Source organism: Carcharhinus amblyrhynchos, chromosome 4 (genome assembly GCF_965287045.1).
Source record: "Carcharhinus amblyrhynchos chromosome 4, sCarAmb.v2.hapA, whole genome shotgun sequence".
In the NCBI taxonomy this organism is placed as follows: Eukaryota; Metazoa; Chordata; class Chondrichthyes; order Carcharhiniformes; family Carcharhinidae; genus Carcharhinus; species Carcharhinus amblyrhynchos.
The window spans coordinates 25,131,438-25,156,154 of NC_137327.1; the positions used below are offsets into that span (position 1 = coordinate 25,131,438).

Sequence of the window (24,717 nt, forward strand, 5' to 3'; positions counted from 1 at the left end):
GCTACAGTGCCGAAGAGGCCATTCAGTCCATTGTTTCTACGCCTACTCTCTGACAGAGTATGTTAACTAGGTCCTCTCCCTGGCCCTAGCCCTGTAATTCAACATATTTCCCATGGCTAATCCACCTACCCCGAACATTTTTGGACTGTGGAAGGAAACCAGAGCAACTGAAGAAAACCCACACAGGCACAAGGAGAACATGCAAACTCCACACAAACAGTCATAGAATCATAGAATTCTACAAGTGCAGAAGGAGGCCATTTGGCATATTGAATCTGCACCGACCACAATCCCACTCAAGCCCTATCCCCATAATCCCATGCATTTGCTCTAGCTAGTCCCCCTGTGACTAAGGGGCAATTTAGCATAGCCAATCCACCTAACTTGCACATCTTTGGACGGGGGGAGGAAACTGGAGCACCCGGAGGACACCCACACAGATACGGGGAGAACATAAGAACATAAGAAATAGGAGCAGGAGTAGGCCATCTAGCCCTTCGAGCCTGCCCCGCCATTCAATAAGATCATGGCTGATCTGTCGTGGCTCAGTTCCACTTTCCCGCCCTCTCCCCATAACCCTTAATCCCCTCTCTTATCAAAAACCCATCAACCCGTGTCTTAAAAATATTTAGCGAGGCAGCCTCCACCACTTCAACGGGCAGAGAATTCCAGAGATTCACCACCCTTTGAGTGAAGAAGTTCCTCCTCAACTCTGTTCTAAACCGCCTCCCCTTTATCTTGAGGCTGTGCCCCCTAGTCCTACTGTCCTTTCTGAGCGGGAAGAGTCTCTCCACCTCTATCCTATCCATCCCATTCATCATCTTATACGTCTCAATGAGATCTCCCCTCATTCTTCTAAACTCCAACGAGTACAAGCCTAGTTTATTCAGCCTCTCCTCATAGCTCAACCCCCTCAACTCCGGCATCAGCCTAGTAAACCTCCTCTGCACTCCCTCCAAGGCCAAAATATCTTTGCGCAGGTGCGGCACCCAAAACTGCACACAGTACTCCAGCTGCGGCCTCACCAATGCCCTATACAGCTGCAGCAAGACCTCCCTACTTTTATACTCAATCCCCCTCGCGATGAAGGCCAGCATCCCATTCGCCTTCCTGACCACCTGCTGCACCTGCAAGCTGGGTTTTTGCGACTCATGCACAAGGACCCCGAGGTCCCTCTGCACCGTCGCCTGCTGCAGTTTTTCGCCACGTAAGTAAAAGTCCTTCCTACCATTATTCCTACCAAAGTGGACCACCTCACACTTGCCAACATTAAATTCCATTTGCCATTTCCTGGCCCATTTGCCCAGCCTATCTAGATCCTTCTGCAGACTCTCCACACCCTCCGCACAATTTGCCGTTCCCCCAATCTTGGTGTCATCAGCAAATTTCGACACCCTACACTCGGTTCCCTCCTCCAGATCATCTATATAAATGGTAAAAAGCTGAGGCCCCAGTACCGACCCCTGGGGCACTCCACTAGTCACCATCTGCCAATCCGAATAGCACCCGTTGACCCCCACTCTCTGCCTCCTATTTGACAACCAATCCTCTATCCACGCTAACACCCTACCCCCAACTCCATGTCCCCTGACCTTCTGCAATAACCTCTTGTGAGGTACTTTGTCAAACGCCTTCTGAAAATCCAGAAAGACCACATCCACCGGCTCTCCTCTATCCACTGCCCTAGACACATCCCCATAGAACTCCAGTAAATTTGTCAGACACGACTTCCCTTTAATGAAACCATGCTGTGTCCACTCTATCAAGCAATTGCCTTCAAGATGCCTCACTCCACACAGTCATCTGAGGCCAGAATTGAACCCGGATCCCTCACGCTATAAGACAGTCCTGCTAACCACTGTGCCACCGTTCCACCTGACAATGCTCAATATTATATTAACAGAAAGACATGCCACTCCCTGAACGTTCGAGTGATGTCAATTTACAATGACCAATTCTTTCAAATGAACACTTAAGTATGATGGAACTGAACCCGGGTCCCTGGCACTGTGAGGCAGCAGTGCTAACCACTGTGTCACCGTGCCACCCAACTACTGTGCCACCATGCCACTGTGTCACCATGCCACCCAACCACTGTGCCACTATGCCATCCTGCAGGAAGTATTCCGAGTTTCAAAACATACTTTTAGCTCCAGCCCATTTGATTGGTTATTGATGCCGGTTAGTCTTCATGTGTAATGAAACACTCACTTTTAAATGAGGATTTTCACAGTGAAGTGTGAAGCTCTGATGCTGATATTCTGGATGTTGTGGATTATGGACTGTCCACAGAGCAGGGAGATCAGATCAGCAGTCAGTGTGAAATGTTGGATTGATGCCAGTGATGCCACTTTGGAGTTTAACACTCCAGCTTACACTCTATCTTCACCTCACAGTGCCTCATTGTGGCAGAAGGAACGCATACCCCCGCCCCCCTTTCCGCCCATCACATTTAGAAGGATCTATTTGTAAGTTTGTCACAGGTTGATTTCCTCTGGCAATTGCTTTATTCTTTCTGTAGTTGTTTGAGGCTGTAAAGATTTGCAGGGAGTGGAGTGGCAGATGCTAAACGATTGGGACTTCAAGGCTTCTGTACAAACCTCTTGCTCCGAGACATGTGTGTGCAGCAGTAAGCACTCCCCTCAGAATACAACATGACTTACTGTATGACTAGAGGCTGTGCAGAGCAGAGAGAGTTGCTGGAAGGGGGCTGAGGGGAGAATGGCCCTCACCATGAGCCTACATTTGCCCATGGTGTTCGGGGAACCATCCTCCTACCTAAACCTCAGCCGGAAACAAAGGGTGGAATTGAATGGCCTTCCCTGAGGAAAGTTTGGAAGTAGGGAACATTTACTCAGACAGGAGGTAACCGGGTGGGGATATCTTCAAATTCACGCCTCTGTCCCACCATCAATTGAGGTTCATGGAAGGTCTTTCCACCCCAGTATCAATTGAGGTCCTTACGTAGGCAATTAATGCTTATTTAAGGCATCATCCCATCTCTGCGTGTGTCCACCCAACAGTGGGAAGGGCAGGTGCCATTGAGGATCCAAAACACAACAGACAAGATGAGTCTTTCCGCAAGTTATATCAAAATGATGATTGGAACAATGAGTGACGCTGGAGAACACTTGGAGGGCACTTTAATTTCAAGCTCGACTGCAAGCTCCTGATTGCAACTGTATTGCTGTGTGGAGGCAGTGAGCAGATGTCAAATGGTTCCCTGCAGGAAGGAAGGGAAACTGAGGGCAATTGCGTCTCTGGGGGTTTTCTTGCATTCCTCTTGGCAGCAGAATCAAAGGAAACATTGTTGGAGGCCTGTGAACAGGTACTCTGAACATGGTCCCCACAGCAGGAGATGTGTAGATTGGCGAGATCAAAACTAAAGGGAAAAGAAAACAAGTGAAAAAAATATTAGTTGGAATTTATTATTCAAGAATGTGGCAAGAGATTGCAATTGTTTTATAATTTATCATTTAAAAGACCTACAATACATATTTAAAGCAAGTTGCAAGCAAAACAAAAAGGCACTCCACTATTTTATAACCCTGACATATTTGATTTGAACCTGATTTGATTTGATTTGATTTATTATTGTCGCGTAATTAGTATTCAGTGAAAAGTATTGTTTCTTGCGTGCTATACAGACAAAGCATACCATTCATAGAGAAGGAAAGGAATGTGTGCTCCATCTTTAAATTCATATGTCAGCACAGTGTCACAGTGGTTCGCACTGTTGCCTCATAGTGCCAGAGACTTAGGTTTGATTCCCAGCTTAGGCCACTGTCGGTGCAGAGTCTGCATGTTGTTCCCATGTCTGTGTGGAGGTTGCACGTTCTCCCTGTGTCTGTATGGGTTTCCTCTGGGTGCTCCAGTTTCCTCCCAAACTCTGAAAGACATGCTGATTAGGTGCATTGGCTAAATTCTCCCTCAGTGTACCCGAACAGGCGCCAGAGTGTGGCAACTAGGGGATTTTCACAGTGACTTCATTGCAGTGTTAATGTTAGCCTACTTGTGACACTAATAAATAAACTTTAAAACAAAGTCTGATGGCATCATCAAAATCCAATCCCCTATTGTGATCCTCTGCAGAGCAGAGAAGTCAATAAGGCTCTCCCACCAGGTAAATTCTAGTCAGATAAGAGTTGGAAACAGAAGAGATTATTCGACCAAAGTTATTGTCTCTCATTTGTCTGGCCAGGCAGAGCAGACAGGCTGCCAAGACCCTGGATTTCCAGAGCTGCTGTCCACTAACTCAGCTGCATTATCCATTAACAAGACCAAGGATTCAAAATTGCTGTGATCTCTTATATTTTTGTAGTGATATCAAGGCAGCAACCAGTAATAAAGGATTGGGTAAACACATTGTGAGTTCATTCATTGAGTCTAGGCACATGGAGACAATTATATAGAGGCATAAAGCTTGAAGACATCAGAACTGCAGAGCTGTGTGCGTATACTCCATTCAAAAGCAAAAGTGAACACAAAACCGGATCACATGGCACACTTCTTTTTAGTGATGCCATGCTGCAATCTCTTAAAGACACATTACAACAATCTCATCCAATTGAAAGTGGGCAGGTATCTAACTGAACTTGCAATTAAAACAATGTTCACCTGAAAGAGCAGATAAATGTCAAGACTTGCCTGTCATCTCCTGATGTTAAAGCTACAACTTTTCAAATTGTCAAGACCTTTGTGAAATGGTATTTAAAGTGATAATATTATATTTTCCTCTGATTAATGCTTTAATTTAAATCCTTTAGTGACAAGAAGTTTTCTGCCTTAGGATTCGGAGCAAGAATTCCTCCTAATTATGTGGTGAGTAATTTTACTGCCTTTCAGAAGCAGTGATTCATGGGGGTTGTGTGTGCTGCAGCTGTCCCATTTATTTCCTTTTGTCCCACCTTTTGTCCTTTGTACCCATGTTCCTCTTTATTCCAAATGTATCACCGTTTACTTTTCATCCAACTTTTGTACTAAGTCCTTCAGAGAAGGTGAGTTGCCCCTGGTCCATTCTTGGTGCCTTCTCTTTGCACTTGGCTCCCGTCCATTGCTGATTTGCATGCATACTTAAGGTTCAAATTTCTTGTCCTTAGCTCCCAATCTACTCAGTCTGCGTCTTTCTCCTTTTTCTCTTTTCCAAATCCACTGCTGGTGTACCTACACCTCAGGGACTGCAGTGGCTCAAAGAAGCAGCTCACCTTCTCAAGGACAATTAGGGATGGGCAATAATTGCTGGCCTAGCTAGCAATGCCCACATCCCAAGAAAGAATATAAAAAACTTACTGAGATGCATTGGGAAAATTTGGTTCTTTCTACTTTGTTGTGCAATATTTATATTTGATTCTGTTACTACATTTCGGATGGAGCTCTCTCCCACTGTGTTGCATGTCTTGGGTAATTTATTTATGTATTCTCTTTGCTTTCTGATCATTGTTATTTATGTTCCAGGGAAGCCCGTTTGATGTGGCATTTGTTCATGACTGCCTGCACCCTGTACATTTTTCATCCTGATTTCTATTTTTTCAGTAACTGTGTAGACACATCTTTTATTTTCCGAGCAGACTTGTGAAAAGTTCAATCTATTGTTACATATATTTAAAAATGCCAGCTTACATCAAGGCAGATGAAAAATGTGTGTTGGTGTCATTTACATTCCCATTTCCTGTCTGTAGAAACTTCACTCCCATTTGATGTTTCTGCCTGACTATATACATAGTCTATGTGAATGCCCAGAATACAATTTCTATATTTAATTCCCATTGCTTAATTTTCTCGACATTTATATGATACGATGACACCTGAATGGACTGGTAATGTGAATGGAAAAGGAAACTTCTTCTGCAATTTGAAGATAAGATGCTGAATCATAGCTTGCTGTTAATTTCAGGAGCATAGATTGGGACAGAGTCATCTTTTTTTAAATTAATTTGTGGGTATGGATGTCACTGGCTGGCCAGCATTTATTGCCCATCCCTAGTTGCCCTTGAGCCCTGAGTGGCTGCCTAGGCCATTTCAGAGGGAAGCTGAGAGTCAACCACATTGCTGTGGCCCTGGAATCACCTTGAGTTACTTTATTTTATGTTTCATTCCTGCACAAAAAATAGATACATTGTTAATAGGGTTCAGTAGGGAATAAATGTTAATAATAATATATATGAATTTATGTCCGTCATAGATGCCATTGAGTCCACTGATGGCCATTGCTCCTGTAAGGGGTTTGAACAACTTTCCTTTGCACTATATCTACTTGTACAACAGTAGGACCAAGACTTGTGATGTGGACCAGTTCTTTGTGCTTTTTACACATGTTTTCCTTCAATCTCTCCAGATGAACAAATTAACACTTGATTAGAAAAGTTTGGTTCAAACCATTAAATTGCAATAAGAAGCAAGCAATAGTTACAGGACTAAAACAAATGGCCCTTTGTGCCTGCTTGGATATATAGTACAATCATGGCTGACCTTCTATCTGAACTCCACTTTCCTGCCTGCTCCCTGTGTCCATTGATTCCCTAAGAAATCTGTTTATCTCAGTCTTAGATATGATCAAGGATGGAGAATCCACAACTCCTGAAGATTTACAACCCTTTGAATGAGGACATTTTTCCTCACCTTGGTTTTAAATGATAGGCCCCTTTTCCTGAGGCAGTACAATGGAGCACTAGATTTTGGAACCAGGAGAATCAATCCCTTTGTGTCTACCTTGTCAAGCTCTTTCACAATCTTGGCTCTTTCAATGAGATCACCTTTCATTCTTCTAAATTCCTGACAATTTCCTGTCGCCCAATTTAGCATCTAATCTGAGGACATCCCAGGACTAATCTAGTGAATCTTTGCTGTGCTAAGGCAAGTACATTGTCCGATAGATATGGATACCAGAACTGTGCATGATACTCCACATGTGATCTCACAAAGCCTTGTACAATTGCAGGAAGATGTCCTTATTCTTTTGCAATAAAAGCCAACATGCCAATTGCCTTCCTAATATCTTGCTGTACCTGCATGCTAAATTTCTTTGCTCCGTGTACAAGAACACTCAAGTACCTCTGAATGTCAACATTTAGAAGTTCCACATTTAAACAAAAATTCTGCCATTCTGTTCTTACTACCAAAGTGAATAACCCCACCATTCCCCACATTATACATTGGCTTGTTGACTGCTCACTCAATCTTTCTATACCTCTTTGTAGCCTCTTTGTGTCCTTCCCATAGTTCACATTCTCACCTAGCTTTATATCGTCAGAAAATTTAGATACATTCCCCCCATGTCTTCATTTAAATCATTAATATAGATCATCAATAGTTGAGGTCCCAGTACTGATCCTTGTAGCAATCAACTAGCCTCAGTCTGCCAACCCTATAAGTGTGCCATTTATTCCAATTCTTCATTTCCTATCTGTTAACAAACCTGCCATCCATTCTAATATATTACCCCAACCCCATGAACCCTTATCCTTCATGCAGACTTTTTGTATTGAGTAACTTTTGGAAGTCCATATTTACTGGCCAGAAATTTCCTGTTCTGCCCGCTGTGGGAATAGTAACAGATGGGATGGAAAATTTGGCAGACTATTTGAAGGTCAGTTGACCCTAGTTGGGAATTTCCGATCTTGGGGTGCATGTAGCTGGAAAATCCTGCCCACTACATCTACTTGTTTCCTTTTATCTCCTATACGAGTTACATCTTCCAAAACCTCTCAGATATTTGTCAAACAGTATCACTTTTGTAAAACTTTGATAGATCTTACTAACTGCATAGCTAAGATCTCCTTAATAATACCTTCCAGCATTTTTCCCCCAATTGAGGTCAGGCCTGTAATTCCCAGTTTTCATTCCTTTCTTAATAACGGTTTGATATTTGTTAACTTCCAATCCACGGGGTCCATTCAAGAATGAAGTGATTTTTGTGAAATCATAACTAGATCAGTGCAGCTACTTTTGTTCAGATCCCTGGGGTGTAAGCCTTCAGGTCCTGGGGATTTCATGGATTTTAGTTCCTTATGTGTCTCCAATACCTTTTCTCTGCTAACATTAATCACCTCAATGTCCACTCATTTAGCCTCTTTCTCTCTATTTCTGGTATATAATCTCTGTCTTCTACTGCGGAGAGGCATGAAATATTTGTTCAATATTTTTGCCATTTCCCCCTTCCCCATGATAATTTGTCCCATTTGTGCCTCCAAAAGGACCAATGTTTACTTTAGCTATTGCCCCCCCCACCTTTTTATATAGTTGTAAAAGCTCTAACAATCTGTTTTAATATTTCTGGCTAGTTTTCTCTGAGATTCTATATTCCTCTTCTTTTCAATTTTTTAGTTGCCCTTTGCTGGTTTCTAAAACACTCCCAATCCTCAGGTTTATCACTTTCTTTGTCTGATTATAAACCTCTTCCTTAAATCTAATAGTATGTTTAACTTCTCTAGTAAACCAGGGATTATATTCCTTGCTGAGTTTCTTTTTAATCAAATGTATTTTTGAATTGTTTCTTTTAATTGCTATTTACTGCCAAACTTTTTAATCTATTCATCCTATGAAGTTAAGCTAGCTCTCCTCTTCTATCGAATTAATTGATACTTTTAAATTTAAGGTTCTTTTTTGGGACTGCAGTATGTCTGTTTCTAAATTAATATAGTACTATTATCATCTTTCCTCAGAGAAGCTCTTATTATGAGAATACTAATTAATTCTGCCACTTTGCACAACACTAGGTCTAAAATAGCTTCATCCCTACTTGGTTCCAGAATATGTTATTCCAGACAGATGTCAAGAAGGTATTCTATAAACTCATCTTCCAGACTATTTGATTGGTCCAGTCTATATGAAGATTAAAGTCTCTCACAATGATTACATTTCCTTTGTTACAAGCTACAATATGTTTTTGCTTAATGTCCTGTCCAATGATATAAGTGCAGATAGGAGGCCTATAAATTACTTTTCAGTTCTTTAAATCTTCATTCACCTGAACCCTTACCCCTAATTTTAGCTTAAATTCCTTTCCACAGTTTTAGTTATATATTTCACTGAAACACTGGGTGGGATTTTATGGCCTAGCTTGGGCGAGACCAGAAATTCCCACCCAAAGTCAACAGAGATTTCTTCGTCAGACCCTTGCCCACTCCGATTCTATGGTGGGTGAGGTGATAGAGTTCCAGCCACTGACTCCAGTCCTGTTTTAGTGGATCTCAGACTAATGGAAGAGCCCCCTCTTTCCCTAATACCGGTGCCATTGTTCCAAGAATCAAATCCTCTTTTTCCTGCACCATTCTTTGAACCATTTCTCTAGCCTGTTGGACCTATGCCAATTGATATGTGGCTGAAGTAACAATTCAGAGATTGAGGTGAGGCATTCGATTTGGACCCTAACTATTGAAACTCTCTCAGCAGAACATTATTCCTTTTCCTACCTACCAACGTGGGTCTCAAAAACTGGATCCCCCTCCCCCCCAGATCAGGAGTTATGTTCAAATTCAATTGGATCAATTGAAAAAAACTTATCCCCAACAAAGAACATGGAAATAGAGCACACATTACACCAGTTCAGTGGGTGACATGTCAATGCTTGATGTAAATGGTAGGTCTTCAAAATACTGCATTTTGGGACTCAGGGTGGGAAAACCTTTGGGGCAGCAAGGTGGCACAGTGGTTAGCACTGCTGCCTCACAGCGTCCTGGACCCGCATTCGATTCCCGGCTTGGGTCACTGCCTATGTGGAGTCTGCATGTTCTCCCCATGTCTGTGTGGGTTTCTTCCGGGTGCTCCGATTTCCTCTCACAGTCCTAAAGATGTGCTGGTTAGGTGTATTGGCCATGCTAAATTCTCTTTCAGTGTACCCAAACAGGCACCGGAGTGTGGCAACTCGGGGATTTTCACAATAACTTCATTGCAGTGTTAATGTAAGCCCTCTTGTGACACTAATAAATAAACTTTACAACTTATGTCCAACTACAAAATGCGGTGGAAGTAATTTCTGTCAAAATTCTACCCCAAGTAATGTGTCTGATTGGATGGATTGGCCATGCTAATTGCCCCTTTGTGCCTGGGGACTAGCTAGGGTAAATGCATGGGGTTATGGCGATAGGGCCTGGGTAGGATTGTGGTCAGTACAGACTGGATGGGTCGAATGGCCTCCTTCTGCATAGTAGGGTTCTATGATTCTACAACTCTGAATTTCTTAATGTGATTTTCTCCTCCCGTGTTTAATAACTCTGATCTGCCTTTATTAACCTGAGGGTCAGCGGAGCCCCATGTTTTCTGTTGTTCCACTCACAATTCATTCGGGGTATGTTTGAGTGGGAAATGTAATGTGAGGCTGTGGCTTAGAGCAGTTGAAATAGCTTTGAGCCTGAAATAGTTATTACAGCAGAATTGTACATTTTGTGGGTGATTTCTATTCTGTAATTTTCATTTGGACACTGGACTGATTTCGGGGTTCTTGTGGGATTGTAAACCTCACAATGAGCTTCTCAAGCACGGGCGTGAGATTCCCACTTTAGCCTGTCATTATCAGGGAAGAGGCGAAGGAGAGCATGGATGAAAGGACAGTGAGATGAAGACAGTGACCTGATAAAACATGCAGCACAAGCCCTTGGAAGAGGTGGTGAGGGACTGTACAGTAAAATAGTGCACTTCATGATGGAGGCAGTAGACAACTTTTGAATAGAGGACACCCAGTAATGTATGTGCCCTGCTGCCACTGTTGCCCATTCCTATCTCCGTGATGGCCATTGTCACACAGTTTTACAACACTGCCTTATTTCAGGCAGCTGCAAAATGTGTACAACATGAATAAGGGTGCGGGTTGGATATTTATTCATCAGACAATTCACATAACTTCCTTCAAAGCTGGGGAATTCATCCAATTTGGCAAAACAACAAGGCAACAGCATGATAGGGCCATCTTTCCAAAGGTGGCACAGATAGCACCGCTGTTGCTTTGTGAGCTCCCACAGCACAATCCCCTAACAGCCTTGAGCAGAAATAGCCACCACTCATTCAATATCCAGATTGTGTCTCGGCAGTTCAGCAGTGAAGGAGTTGGCACCTAGTGCCACTGCCAGCTAGCTCCCACCACATGGCATGTGAAACAAGTTTCTGTGCTTTCCTCCCTTGGGCACACAACAATCTGCCTCTCTGCTGCATCACATTCAGGAAGTTCTGGAGGTCACTTTCTCTGTAAAGGTTTGAGCCTTTCTTTGCCTCCTACCAATGCTCTGACCCCTACTTTGGATGTCAGTGGCAAACCTCAGCACTTGTTCATAAAGTGGCATAAGAACAGGCATCCCCTGAAACTGAGCTCAATCTAGCAAAAAAAGTTCCTTGCTGTTCCTTAGCCTGTGGGAACAGGCTATTCAGTCATTCTTGACTTTCTCAAGGCTACACTTCAAGCTCTTTCAGCTTAATATTTCCATGTTGCACAGGATTTGTATTAATTAATTTCAGAAGCACGTAAGTTGACCATACAAATGTGAGTAACGCCCTAACGCACCAGATGTGTCAGACTGGTGGAGTGTTACATTGCCAATGTACGTCAACTCCCAGATGCCACTTCCTAGAATTCCAGTCCCATTTATCTCAGACGACAGAGTGCTGGATACATGTAGCTTGACTTATAAATGGGAAGTAATGGCAGTCATTATGAATGGTCAGCCATATTCACCACATGTTTCTTTAATGGTGCAATCACTGAGTTATTTTGCCCAGGCCTTCAGATCCCTCATGATGTGAGTTTCTCAAGCACAGGTAGAAGGTTGTCTGATTAGACAGTTATCCTTTCTCTCCAAATGCAACCTTCAGATTGAAATTCAATTCGGAAAGGAAAAAAATGCTCTTTCATGGTACTTCCCTTGAGATTCAGTGGTTTTATATTGAAAAGTTGATGTATAGAACTGGAGGAGGCCGCAGGGTTAAGTTAGTTAAGATAAATTTATTTATTAGTCACAAGTAAGGCATACATTAACACTGCAATGAAGTTACTGTGAAATTTCCCTAATGGCCACACTGCAGCACCTATTCGGGTCAATGCACCTAACCAGTACGTCTTTCAGACTGGAGCAAGGCTTTTAGGCAATTGTAAATAAGGACTTTAACATTTGCTACAATCTCAGATAATTATGATTTCTAAACTTGCTTGTTTCTTATTACTTCTGGTTTGATAAAACGAGCTGCAATTTTCCAGTAAGATGAATGGAATTATGAGCAGACTGAAGAACAGATTGGGTTAACACTTCATAAATGCTGGGGAAGCTCAGTAGATCTGATAGCATCTGTGGAGAAAGAATGGAGCTAACATTTCGAGTCTAGATGACCCAGGGCTTTCTGTTTTTGTTTCAGATCTCAGCATCTGCAGTATTTTACCTTTACCTTAGGTTAACACATTAATCAGGATATCTCGTGTGGATAGGTTGGATAGGTTGGGCTTGTTTCCACTAGAGATTAGAAGAGTGAGGAGTGACTTGGTTGAAGTATATAAGATCCTGAACGGTATTGACAAGGTGAATGTGGAAAGGATGTTTCCTCTTGTGGATGAGTTCAGAACTAGGGGGCACTCCTATAAAATTAGGGGTCAATATTTAGGACAGAGATAAGAGAATACTTTCTCTCAGAGGGTTATGCAACTTTGGAACTGCCTGCCTCAGAAGGTGGCGGAGATGGGGGTCATTGAGTACTCTTAAGGCAGAGATAGATTCTTGTTAAGCAAGGGAACCAAAGGTTATCATGGCAAGTGGGGATTGTGGAACTCAACACAAATGGATCAACCATGATCTTATTGAATGGCAGACCTAAGCTCAAGGTACTAAATTGTCCACTTCTCCGCACCTATTTGTATTTGTATGGCACAGTGCTTAGCATTGCTGCCTCACAGCACCAGGGGCCCGGGTTTGATTCCCAGCCTGGACTACTGCGTGAGTCTGCACGTTCTCCTTGTGATTGCATGGGCTTCCTTTTGGGTGCTCCTGTTTCCTCCCACAGTCTGAAAGACATGCTGGTTAGGTTTGGTGCATTGGCCATGCTAAATTCTCCCTCAGTGTAACCTGAACAGGTGCTGGAGTGTGGCGGTTAGGGGATTTTCACAGTAACTTCATTGCAGTATTAATGTATGCCAACTTGTGACACTAATAAATAAACTTTTAAACTTTATAAGTATGTATCCTTCACTTCTGAGATCAAGTTTGAATTCAGTCACAGGCATTATGATGAAGGCACTTTATATTTTCAGTAAATGGACCTTGCGTAAGATTATTTTGGGAAATCCCAGTTTCATTGGCCACAAATCCACAAGACATAATAGCCCAAAATTTGGCATGACTTGGCACAGAATTGAATTCTCAGTCTGACACATGCTATTGTATGGAAGTGCGTTCCTAAGTTTGTGATGAGGAGAGCTGGGCTGGAGGCTCGTGTCATTTAGCAACATTTGATGGTGAAACAAGACGCCAGAAAATAGGAAAATATTCATTTCACCAGAACCACTATCTTTTATCTGCTACAAAATGTACCAAAGCAAAATTATGGCCAGGATTTTCCAGTCCTTTCTGCCTATGGGATCTTCCAGTCCCACCGAAGGTAATATCTATAGTGGGTTCCTTGAGGATATGGCCAGTGGGCCCTGCAAATGTCCATTGGCTTCAGCGGGATCGGAAAATCCTGCTGGCAGCCAATGGCGAGCTCCCTCTGCTGCTGGAAAATCGGGGCGTGGGGGCGGAATAAAATTTGAAATGAAAAGTAATAATTTTCCCGAATATACCAGACCTGATTTTTATTTCTGATCTGGGCTCATTCCTTGATGATGGGTCTGATGGAAGAACAAACTCTGCGGCGGAATGACATGAGTACCGTTAACTTCCTGTTCCTTCAAACAACATTGTTGTCGGTGCGGTCTTGGAAGGCATTATCTGTTGCGATTTTGTAAACAATAATAGCACTCCAGCACCAACAATGGATAGATTTGTCTCAGAACTAAATTTAATCTTAGCCAGACGCTGCCTGTTTATGCTGTGAGTCAATGTGATTTTCATTATTCTGAATAGAAAAGGTAAACTTCACACATGAAACATTACATAGTGTAATTGCAAACTCAGCTTGAGTCACCTTCATGGTCTCTTTCCCAATGGAGAATGAGTAGGTCATGCCAAGTGCAGCTTAGATCAGCTGGGATTATAGAATACTGTCTCCTGGTGAATGGAAGTCATTTTGTTTCACTGGATTACTTTCTTTTACAGGTTTCACATAATTTTGCCATCAATTTCAATTCAGAAGATGACGAATGTGAAGGTGAGCTGAAACCACTTTCACCCAATTGAAGATGTGGCTTTCCTGTCATTTTTATGTCACTGTGATCTAGTTTACACTTCATGGTGATGCAGACCTGCCAGTATGACTATGGGATGTGATCCCAGTCCCGCAGTGTGAGATCTCAGGAGACCTTCTTTCACATCAGTTTACACTGTGGAGCACAACCCCAGCTTGTGCTAATAGAATGTCATCGTATTTCCACAGTGCAGAAGGAGGCCATTTGGCCCTTTGAGTCTGTACCGACAACAATCCCACTCAGGCCCTATCCTCGTAACCCCACATTATTGCCCTGTTAATCCCCCTGCCACTAAGGGTCAATTTAGCCAATCAACCTAACCTGCACGTCTTTGGACTATGGGAGGAAACCCATGCAGACATGGGGAGAACATGCAAGCTTTGCACAGACAGTGACCCGAGGCCGGAATTGAACCCATGTCCCTGGTGCTGTGAGGCAGCAGTGTTAACCACGATGTCACCATGCTGTGCCGTGTAGGTACAGAAGATGGTGGAATGTTTCCAGTCCTTTTGATTCTCCTTCAGTGCCAGAGGGACTCAAAACATTATCTCTGTTCCTCTTGCCACAGATGCTTTTACACCTGCCCAGATTTTCCAGATGTTTTTGTTTTTATTTCAGGTTTCCAGCATCTGCAATGCTTTGCTTGTATTCCAGTGTGTGTGTCAAACTGAGATCAAAATATATTCACAGGCCATGTTTTTCAGTGATGGTTTTCAAACAGATTCTCCTGTCCACCTTGTTGAACTATTCAGAATTTATCAGCTGTGATTTTGCTCAGACTCAGATGGTGCTTCTGTTGGCTAAGAGAGTAAGATCCAGGCAGATAGAACAAACTGCATATTGCTCACTCCTGACTAATTCTCTAATTACTCATCTCTGATTGACAGCGCAGTGTGATCACAGCCTGAAGTAGAAAAGGCCTATAGTGACTGGTTGATAAGTCACTGCTACTTCCAATATTACACAGCAATGTTTGTCAGAAGTCCCATGGCTTCATGTTTGCTGTTAAATATTTATTATCCCAATGCTCAGTGCAAACCATTTGCAAAGGTCACAAAATTAGAATGAGTGATTGACTAAGACTGGAGGAGAAGATTGACAGCACAGACATGTGGGGTGGCGTGGTAGCAGAGTGGTTAGCACTTCTGCCTCACAGTGCTGGGGACACTGGTTCAATTCCGACCTTGGAATACTGCCTGTGTGGAGTATGCATATTCTCCCAGTGTCTGCATGGGTATCCTCCCACAGTCCAGAGATGTGCAGGTTAGGTGGATTGGCCATGCTAATTTGCACCTTGATGTTGCAAGGTTAGATAGATTAGCCATGGGAAATATGAGGGGTTACAGGAATAGGGCAGGAAGAGAGCCTTGTTAAGATATTCTGTCAGAGGATTGGTGCAGACTTGATGGACTGAATGGCCTCTTCTGCACTGTAGGGATTCTATGATATGAGAGAATCCAGAGAGGTGGTAATGTTGGGTGATAAAAGTGTGCATCTAAGATGACTTCATTTTGGTAAATAGTATCTACCTAATTTATAAATAAATGTTCATGTTGAAGTTGCAATTTTCTCCTGCTAAATGCTATTTCCTCAAACCCTCACCACAAAATCCACCCCCTCCCCTGCATTGACAACGGTCCTTCCCCTGTCAGACCAGTCACCAGTTCAGAGTTCTGTACACTCTGAGCTGTGAGTCTGAACCTATATCTTCTCCATCACAATGTTCACCTAGTCCCCATAATTTCCCAACTCCCATCCCTAACGCCTCATCTACGTCTTTGGGCCAATCTCTGATGTTGCGCACTGTCTGAAGCTTTGCTAAAACCTAAATCTTAAATCCTCCGGGTTTCCTTGTCATCAGAGAGGTCAGAGAACTCCAGTGATTTCCCAAATCATTCCGCAATGTGCTGAAGATACAGCTCATTTCAGAAACAAATGAATGACATCAGGCGAGAGCAATCTCAGAAACGGTTCGGGATTAGCACAAATAAATATATAACCGATTTCAATGTGTGTGAAGCCCCAGTTTTTGCTGCTGGAGGACTGGCTGTGTGGGCATGAATGGCCGAAACCTCATGCTGTTTTAATTTGTGGGACATGGGCATCGTTGGCTGGCTAGCATTTATTGCCCATCCCTAGTTGAGATTCAACCACTTCGCTTTGGCTCTGGAGTCACATGTAGGCCAGACCGGGTAAGGATGGCAGATTTCCTTCCCTAAAGGACATGAGTGAACCAAATGGGTTGTTCCAACAATCGACAATGGTTTCATGGTCATCAGTAGATTCTTAATTCCAGATTTTTAAAAATTGAATTCAAATTCCACTATCTACCATGGTGGGATTTATACCCAGGACACGAGCTGAGTTTCGGGATTAATAGGCTAGTGATAATACCACTATGCTATTGCCTGCCCTTTTATATATTATGCTTTATTTTGCTGTGGATATGCAAGATCAACTCGTAACTGAATTCTATCTCTTTTTGGTAAAGGAATCCAGGGAGTTGTTGAGTCATATCAGAGCTGTTTACCCAAAATCCAGCTCTATGGCCCAACCAATGTGTCTCCAATCATAGGGAAAGTGGCTAAGGTGGCTGCTGAGGAGGAGAAGACAAAAGAAGCATCGGTATGTATATCTTATCTTAAAAAAAAAGATAGACCTCAGAAATGTACAGATGGTACAGCTAGCAATGTAGCAATTAGAAATCTGTATACACACTACTTGGTCTTTTAGTCCCTGCCTGGGACCTGGGAGGAGACCAATATGTTGGGTGGAATTCTCCAGCTGCGCTGGTCTAAAAGCCGGAAATTCCCGTCCGACTATCAATGGGGTTTCACATTGTCTGCAACCTGCCTGCTAAGGTTCCAGTGACGGGCGGGATGGGAGAATTCTGGCTATGTTAGGGTTAACACATGACGTTGTGTGTTAAATTTAAAATTTACATGTTGTAAAATTACCCTTAGCACATCAGATGTACAAGTTTCAAGTATCATTTCAAACACGATACAAGTTCAAAGGTATCCCAATGCAGTCTGCTTACTTATATAGTGCATTTACAAGAACTCATCACAGCGGGTGACTTACTCCACTGATTTCGTTTATTACTTAGACACAAATGTCTATCAAATACTTATCAATCGGGGCTCTCAGCTTCCAGCTTTGATTCTTGGTCTGTGCTACATTGCTGATCTCAGCTTTGATAGGGTGAATTGATTTTAACATCTCTAGGCTTGCAATGAAAAAAAAACTACCAGGATTCTTTCAGTGAGCAGGTACCATCACCCTATGGTTTTGATTGAAAAATGCTCATGTATATTTGACTGAAATGTGGGCTCAGTTATGAAAGCCTCTCCTGAATGAATGGAGCTCAATGTAGAAGCTGACATGGGTGGAAAGGTGACACAGTGGTTCGCACTGCTGCCTCATAGCGTCAGGGACCCGGGTTTGAATCCTGGCTTGGGTTACTGGCTGTATGAAATTTGCACGTTCTCCCTGTGGGTTTCCTCCGGGTGCTCCGGTTTCCTTCCACAGTCTGAAAGACATGCTGGTTAGGTGAATTAGCCATGCTAAGTTGCCCCTTAGTGTCAAGGGGGGGTGGTTAGCAGGGTAAATAGTGGGGTTACTAGGATAGGGCCTGGGTGGGAGTGTTGTTGATGTAGATTCATTGGGCTGAAGGGCTTCCTTCTGCACTGTAGGGATTCCATGATTCTATGAAAAGAAAAAGCTTTGCACTTATATAGTGCCTTGGACATTCCCAGGATTTCCAAAAAGGCTTCACAGCTGAATGGAGACTGATGCAGCCACTCCCCATCTGAAGTTGACAGCTTCCATAGTTTTGGAGACAATAGTAACAATTGTGCAGTTCAGTAATTTTGCATACGATGACACTTGCCAAATAACTGGAAAAAGTGATATAATGGCGAATAATTTCTACTTGCTTCGAGGGTTTTATGTGGGAACTTCCTGGTCTGATTGTACGTTTTGTTTTAATCTTTGCAGCAATACTTTATCCTGCTGATCCTAACGGATGGCGTTGTCACTGACATGGCAGATACACGGGAAGCGATAGTCCGAGCATCATATCTACCAATGTCCATCATCATTGTCGGTGTGGGTAACGCAGATTTTACAGATATGCAGATATTGGATGGTGATGATGGAGTTTTGCGATCCCCAAAAGGAGAGCCTGCACTACGAGACATTGTCCAGTTTGTCCCATTCCGTGAATTCAAAAATGTAAGGACTAAAATATTTTTCAAATTCTGCTTCTTATTATAGAGGCATTTAATTCAAAATCATGATAGGAGAAGGTTACGTAGAGATACATAGGGTTTTTAAACTCAGGCAGTTAAACTCAGGAGTCACCTATTCATTCACAGTTTTTAGTCTATGCATAGAGCACCATGGAGTAAATAATGGCCTGGTTTGTTTTGTGGACTTAAGAAGCAGGCAGCACCTGTTTGCTGGATTCTTGTCCCCTTCCCATTTCCAGCAATGTTTGCCACCCAAGCTCAGCCCTCTTGACCTTACCAGCTCCAATAAGGGAGTGGGCACTTCTAACCTTCTGCAATTTTGCTGGCGTTGGGCCCACTTTGTCAGACACGGTTCATGGCACCTCAGATTCACCGCTGGAGAATCCTAGTCTCAAGTCTGGAAGCAGAGGAAAAATAATTATGCTTTCAGCATTCCCTTTAAAAAAAGACATTGTTCCATTTACCTTCTCAATAGGTTATCAATCAAATATGGGCATTAAAAGTCCCATTGAGGAAACCTCTAATGCACTTCACACTTCTTAATTCTGCCAAATAAGCACACATGCATTGAGAAACATCTTCTAAGAAAGATCAGGTAATTACAATATAATAAAGGTGTCAGTCACACATAGCTAGAACTCCCCTTTGCAACTGAGTAAACAGACTCCCACTGAGTTGAATTTATTCTCCATTCTTGGATTTCAGCCAAGCATTCACAATAAGATCTTCTGGAAAAATGAATGACAGCCATTTACTCAACGACTTTTGTTGATACAGTTTCCAGATGGCTTTGTTTTGAATATTTGGCTGAACTCCAAGAATGACCAATGGACTTACCTCAGTAGAGGTCTGTTTGTTGAAAGGGGCTGTTGGCTATGTGTGATTGGTGTCTTTATTAGCTTGTAATAGCCTGATCTTCCTTTGAAAAGGTTTTCAATGTATGTGTTTGTTTGAATAAGATGAAGAGATGTGAAGTGGATCAAAGCTTCCCTCAGTGACATTTCCATTGACTATGTTCAACAGATTTATGAGAGAATAAGAGGGACAAAGTTTTTCAAAGGGAATGTTGAATGGCTGTTTTTTGTTCCATTTTCTCATGGACCTTGAAAAGATTTGACGATGTAGTTATATGACTCATTGATTGGGTAGCTGGTGCAAAGAGCTGAGTGAGAGAGCAATGAGGAGGGAGGCATGGAAAGGCCATGGAGGGAACATGGGAGATATGAAAGCCCATGTGGCATGGAGCGCAAGGAGATATGAGGGGGCTTGGGAAAGCAGATATGAGAGGCATGGAGGGGGCAGGGGATGGGTATGGATGAGGGGAGGGTGAGGGCTAGTGGCGCTAACAATATAACAACTGGGTTAATGGTCCAGCAAAGAGACACAGGCCTTCATATCTTCAGCCTCACCATCAGCTCACCTCCAGTGCCACCTTGGGCCTTCCTTCAGAGGCAGCAAGCCCCCCCACCCCCCGTACCCCCCCCCCCCCCCACCAAAGAAGGAAAGAACATGGCCATCCAGGCTCCTCCAGGAAAGAGGCAGGATTGCAGAGTTGAGAAAATTCCCCAACTCCTAATATCTGTCCTCTTGATGAAACTCCAGCCCAATGATTCAGAAAAATCCTTCAAAAGGAAATGAACAACTTCTGATTCTGTAAAACATGGCCTTGAAATGGATATTGGAGGATATTAATGAAGATGATGTGCTGAACAGGATAGGTGAGATTAAAATTGATTGATATTTCTTTTAAGACTGGGGATAAGACTTCCTCTTTGTGTGTTGCTTTCCTCCATGATTCTTTGATTCACCTGAATGGTACATTGGTCTAGTCGGTGTGACACTTGATCTAGTGTCAAACCAATCTTGGGAAAGTGTGAAATTAATCCTGTAATTTGTGATCTGGTTCTGGAAAATGACTGTGAAATCTATTAATTGTTATAAGAACTCAATTGGTTCACAAGTGTACTTGTGATAAACATTGGCTTGCCAGTTTTGCCCACATTCAAGAAATAAATATAAAAAAGGTTCTCTACCAATACCGCATTAAAGCCAAGCACTCAAAGGTGAATAAAACACGAGGAAGTTTCACTTCCTTATTTTTGTTTTCTCTTTAAGCAATTAGCTCTACTCGGGGCTCTGGCTAAGAGTGAGTGCTCAGTAGGCAGGGACTGTGACCATGGTTCTATGTCCCATTACCCCTTGTTTCAGTACGTTAAGGTTCTAATCTAAGCAGCATGATTTTTTTTACACCATCAGACCTAGGTTGCAACTGCCTTTCTAGAGAGCTGTGTGTTATCCAACTGGGAGGGACTCTTATTTCCTTTTCTGTCTACCCAGTCGTAGCTGGGGGCTCACCTGAGATGGCTTCTCCTCCTGGAAGTTCCCCAAGCATCTATTCTTAACCTCCTCCTATTTCTAATCAGTGGTATCATTCCAAAATACAGCAGCAGGTTCCTCATTTACACTCACACCACCCAGCACTTCCTCCCCACCACCTCACCTCCCTTTCCACTGCAACTGAGCTGTCCTGTTGTTCGTTTGACATCGAGTGCTGGACAAGCAGCAGCTTAATCCAATTTAATACTGGGAAGACTGAAGCCATTGTTTTAGGAGCCTGCCACAAACTCAGTTTCCTCATTGTTGACTCCATCCCTCTCTCTGGCCATTGCCTCAGGCGGAAGCAGATAACCTCGCTGTTTCTATTGAACCTTATAATGAGCTTTCAATCTCATATCCAAGAATAATATTTCCATTTCCACAACGCCACGATTCTCTACCCTTGCCTCAACTTAAGTCCAGCTGAAACCTTCATCTATGCTGTTCTTACTTCTTGACTTGAATATTTACTGATCTCCTGGCCTTCCTGAATCCTAACTGTCCACCTTTTTATCTTAAATCACATCCTAAATCACACTGTTCTGTTTATCTGTTGACCCTTTCTTTGCTGGTTTATATTAGTTTTTAGTCTGATAAAAGGTGAGTTTGAAATTTCTTTCAGCTTCCTTTTCAAATCCCTTGACACTCCTTGTCCCTTTAATCTCTTCCGGCCCTACAACCTTCCCAGTTTTTTGCACTAATTCTATTCTGGCCTTTTGAGCATTCCAGTCCACCGTTGGCATCTGTGTTTCTCCCAGGCTCTGGAATACTATCCCTAAACCTCCCTGCTTCTTTCCTCTATTGACACATATTAAAACCTATCTCTTCTATTAATCTGTCTTAATGGTCTAGATATTGTGGTAGGAGTGACAGTGGAAGTGTCAGCATTTGCCTTATTATTCCTCTGAAGCTGACAGAATGTTCTGGAGCCCCCACATAAGTTGATGTCAGTGATTCTTCGCTCCCCCACAGAAGACACTATTGAAGACCCTCCCCCAACCCCGCCGACTATAATAAAGCAGAAATTACTGAATTGAGGAAAATTTGCACTTTTATGCCCTCATACGCATTGAAAAAGTCTCTTGAAGAAGTTACACATTGTTGAATGAGGTGAAACTGGGCTTTTAATGGTGGGCTCGCTTAGTAATTGATACTGAGCAGCCGAAACTGTCCCTGCAAAACTAATTTTGCAGTTGGCAATATGTCAAATTTGTCCTTTATGTAAGGAAATAATGTTTAAAAATTAATTTTAATAGGTTTTAGTATTATATTACAGCTTCTTCCTTAATCTCATTTATATTTCCTAATTGTTTCTTTTTTCTATGTAAAATATTTAAGTAAATGTGAAAGATTCGTAGCAACATAAAAACTAAAAGCAGGAGTAGGCCATTCAGCCCTTTCAGCCTGCTGTGCCATTTATTTTGAGCATGGTGATTATTGAATTCAATATCCTGACCCCCCCTCCCCCCATATCTCTTAATCCCTTTAGCCCCAAGAGTTTTATCTAACTTTTTCTTGATTCCAAACATTCTTCACATTCCAGTCTGTAATTATCTTGCAATTGTGTCTGTGCCTATATATGCTGTGTTTGTGAACTTACTTCCACTCAACTGATGAAGGAGCGGTGCTCCAAAAGCTTATGATTCCAAATAAGTCTGTTGGACTTCAACCTAGTGTTGTGAGACTTCTTACTAATTTCTTCTTTAAATCAGGCAACATTTTGGCCTCAACTACTTTCTGTGATAGTGAATTCCACACATTCACCACTCTCTGGGTGAAGAAATTTCTCCTCACCTCAGTTCTAAAATTCAGTGCATTTTACTTCCTATTTGTGAAAATGTGTAGACATTTGGAAATAGTTCTATGTGCTTAACTTCTTGCTCTGTTTGATGTCATCACTGTTACTGGACTCCTGGAGATCCCCTTGACTTGACAACACATTTAAATTTAAATTCAAAGTGCCAAATGAGCATGAAGGTGGGAGAGAATCACACCCATTTTTTCAGCGATCTCTCAGACATGATCTTATGCCACTTAGTGCAAAAAAAAAGGCAAAGTGTGATTCACACCAGTAGGGGGAGTGGACAGTGTCTATTCTCGGAAAGCCAGCTGATGACTGCTGGAACTCACCATTGAGCAAGTGCCAATCTCTCAGTGTTATGTGTATAAGTGTACACAGAACATAGAGATCTGTCACTCCCATCACCACCCCCTCAGGATATCAACCCCAATTGCAGAATGCACAGCTCTCCCCATCCACCCTCCCTTCAGCCCAGCCCCTTTAGCCTAGTCCCCATAGGCCCTCCCCTTTCAGGTCTCGGCTCTCCCATTAGACTCTGCCCCTTGGCACAGTGTGGTGGCTGGTTGGCAGCACCAGGGTGCCCAGTGGGCAGTGCCAGGCTGGTAGTGCTAGGCTAATACTGCCCAAAAGCCACTGCCCCCCTTGCTCCCAACTACCTGGGCAGCCTCATTGGCCCCTGGTTCCACTGCTGAGGCCATCGTGACATGTCCCTATTGCTGGGGACTATATGTGATCCTTGCCAGTGAGGATCTAGACTGGCAAGGCTGTTATGTCAAGTCAGCCTGGGATGGAATTGAGATTTAAATATTCTAATCATCCCTTCCTGGGTGTGAGGCTGATCGCGCTGGCTTCATAGAGCCAGTAATATTGTGAGAGGCGAGAAACCGGGCACAAACTCTTGGATTTTGGCCTGCCTCATAATTTTACCAGCTTGCCCCGCCAATTGACCAGAGGGATGAGCCGGTAAGATCGTCCCTCACTTCTTCAAGGATTGTGGTGTATACCATCGCTTCATCAGTGACTGCAAATTCTGAGCTAAAACCTTCTTATTTACCTCAAAATCAAATTTTATCTTAAAATGCTACTCTGAAGCACCTTCGGATGTTTAGTTATGTTAAAGACACTACCCGGAAGTTTACTGGCATGCTCTCCCCAATTCTGGCATTCCCCATTGGCCTCAATCTTATGAGCCTTGGGTGGACATGCTGGTAAAGTTCCACCCAATACATAAGTTAAATGCAAGTTGTTTTGATGAAGAAATGTAGACACATGAGACCAACTTAGTCATGGAGATAATGCTCGTTAAACCTTGAATTAATTAATTTTGTTTTTAACTGTATGGCTCTTTGATAGCTTTTGAAATTCAATAAGCTGAAACAAGAAAGAAGTTGGTTTCTCCATTGATGTTTTGATCTATGTTGCAGGCCTCCCCAGCAGCTCTGGCCAAATGTGTCTTAGCAGAGGTTCCGAAGCAAGTTGTGGAATATTACAGTTACAAGGCCATCGCACCAAAATGTCCGACTGTGGACTCTTCTGAGTCAGCATGTACAACACCTGAATAAACCGATTGACATTTACAAGTGGAAGCCTCTGAAGAGAGAATGAGCTGGCAGTCTGTGAAAATAATATTCATGTAATGTAAATGGTTTTCTACATTTTAAGATTTAAAAAAAATCATCCAACGATTTTCATTGCTCTAGTAAACAAACTGCAAGGCCCTTGGCAATGAGCGACCACATGTCAATATTGAAAAATAGAATTGGACAATATTCTGCCAATACCCCATCACAACATATTGCTCCCGTTTCGAATTAATGGCACATAGATCTCACCTGGAGTGAATAGAGATGTAAATGGAAAATGGATGTAGGAACAGGATGTTTTACCTACCAGAGATGTTGACACATGACATGAAGAATCCCCTCAAAAAACAGTGAAAGCCACAGCAGAAAGCAAACCGCACATGTGGGACT

General features: G+C 42.7%; 1 protein-coding gene across 1 annotated transcript in view; it reads left to right on the top strand.

Annotated features, from left to right (window-relative positions):
* Positions 1–24,306, top strand: part of cpne7 (copine VII) — a 133,072-nt gene extending 108,766 nt beyond the window's left edge. The window contains exons 11-15 of the mRNA XM_080188092.1: positions 4,767–4,821; positions 14,226–14,277; positions 16,806–16,939; positions 18,314–18,550; positions 24,169–24,306. Of these exons, the coding sequence (XP_080044218.1) occupies positions 4,767–4,821; positions 14,226–14,277; positions 16,806–16,939; positions 18,314–18,550; positions 24,169–24,306 (616 nt within the window). The remainder of the gene's footprint in view (positions 1–4,766; positions 4,822–14,225; positions 14,278–16,805; positions 16,940–18,313; positions 18,551–24,168) is intronic.
* The last annotated feature ends 411 nt before the right edge of the window (positions 24,307–24,717 follow it).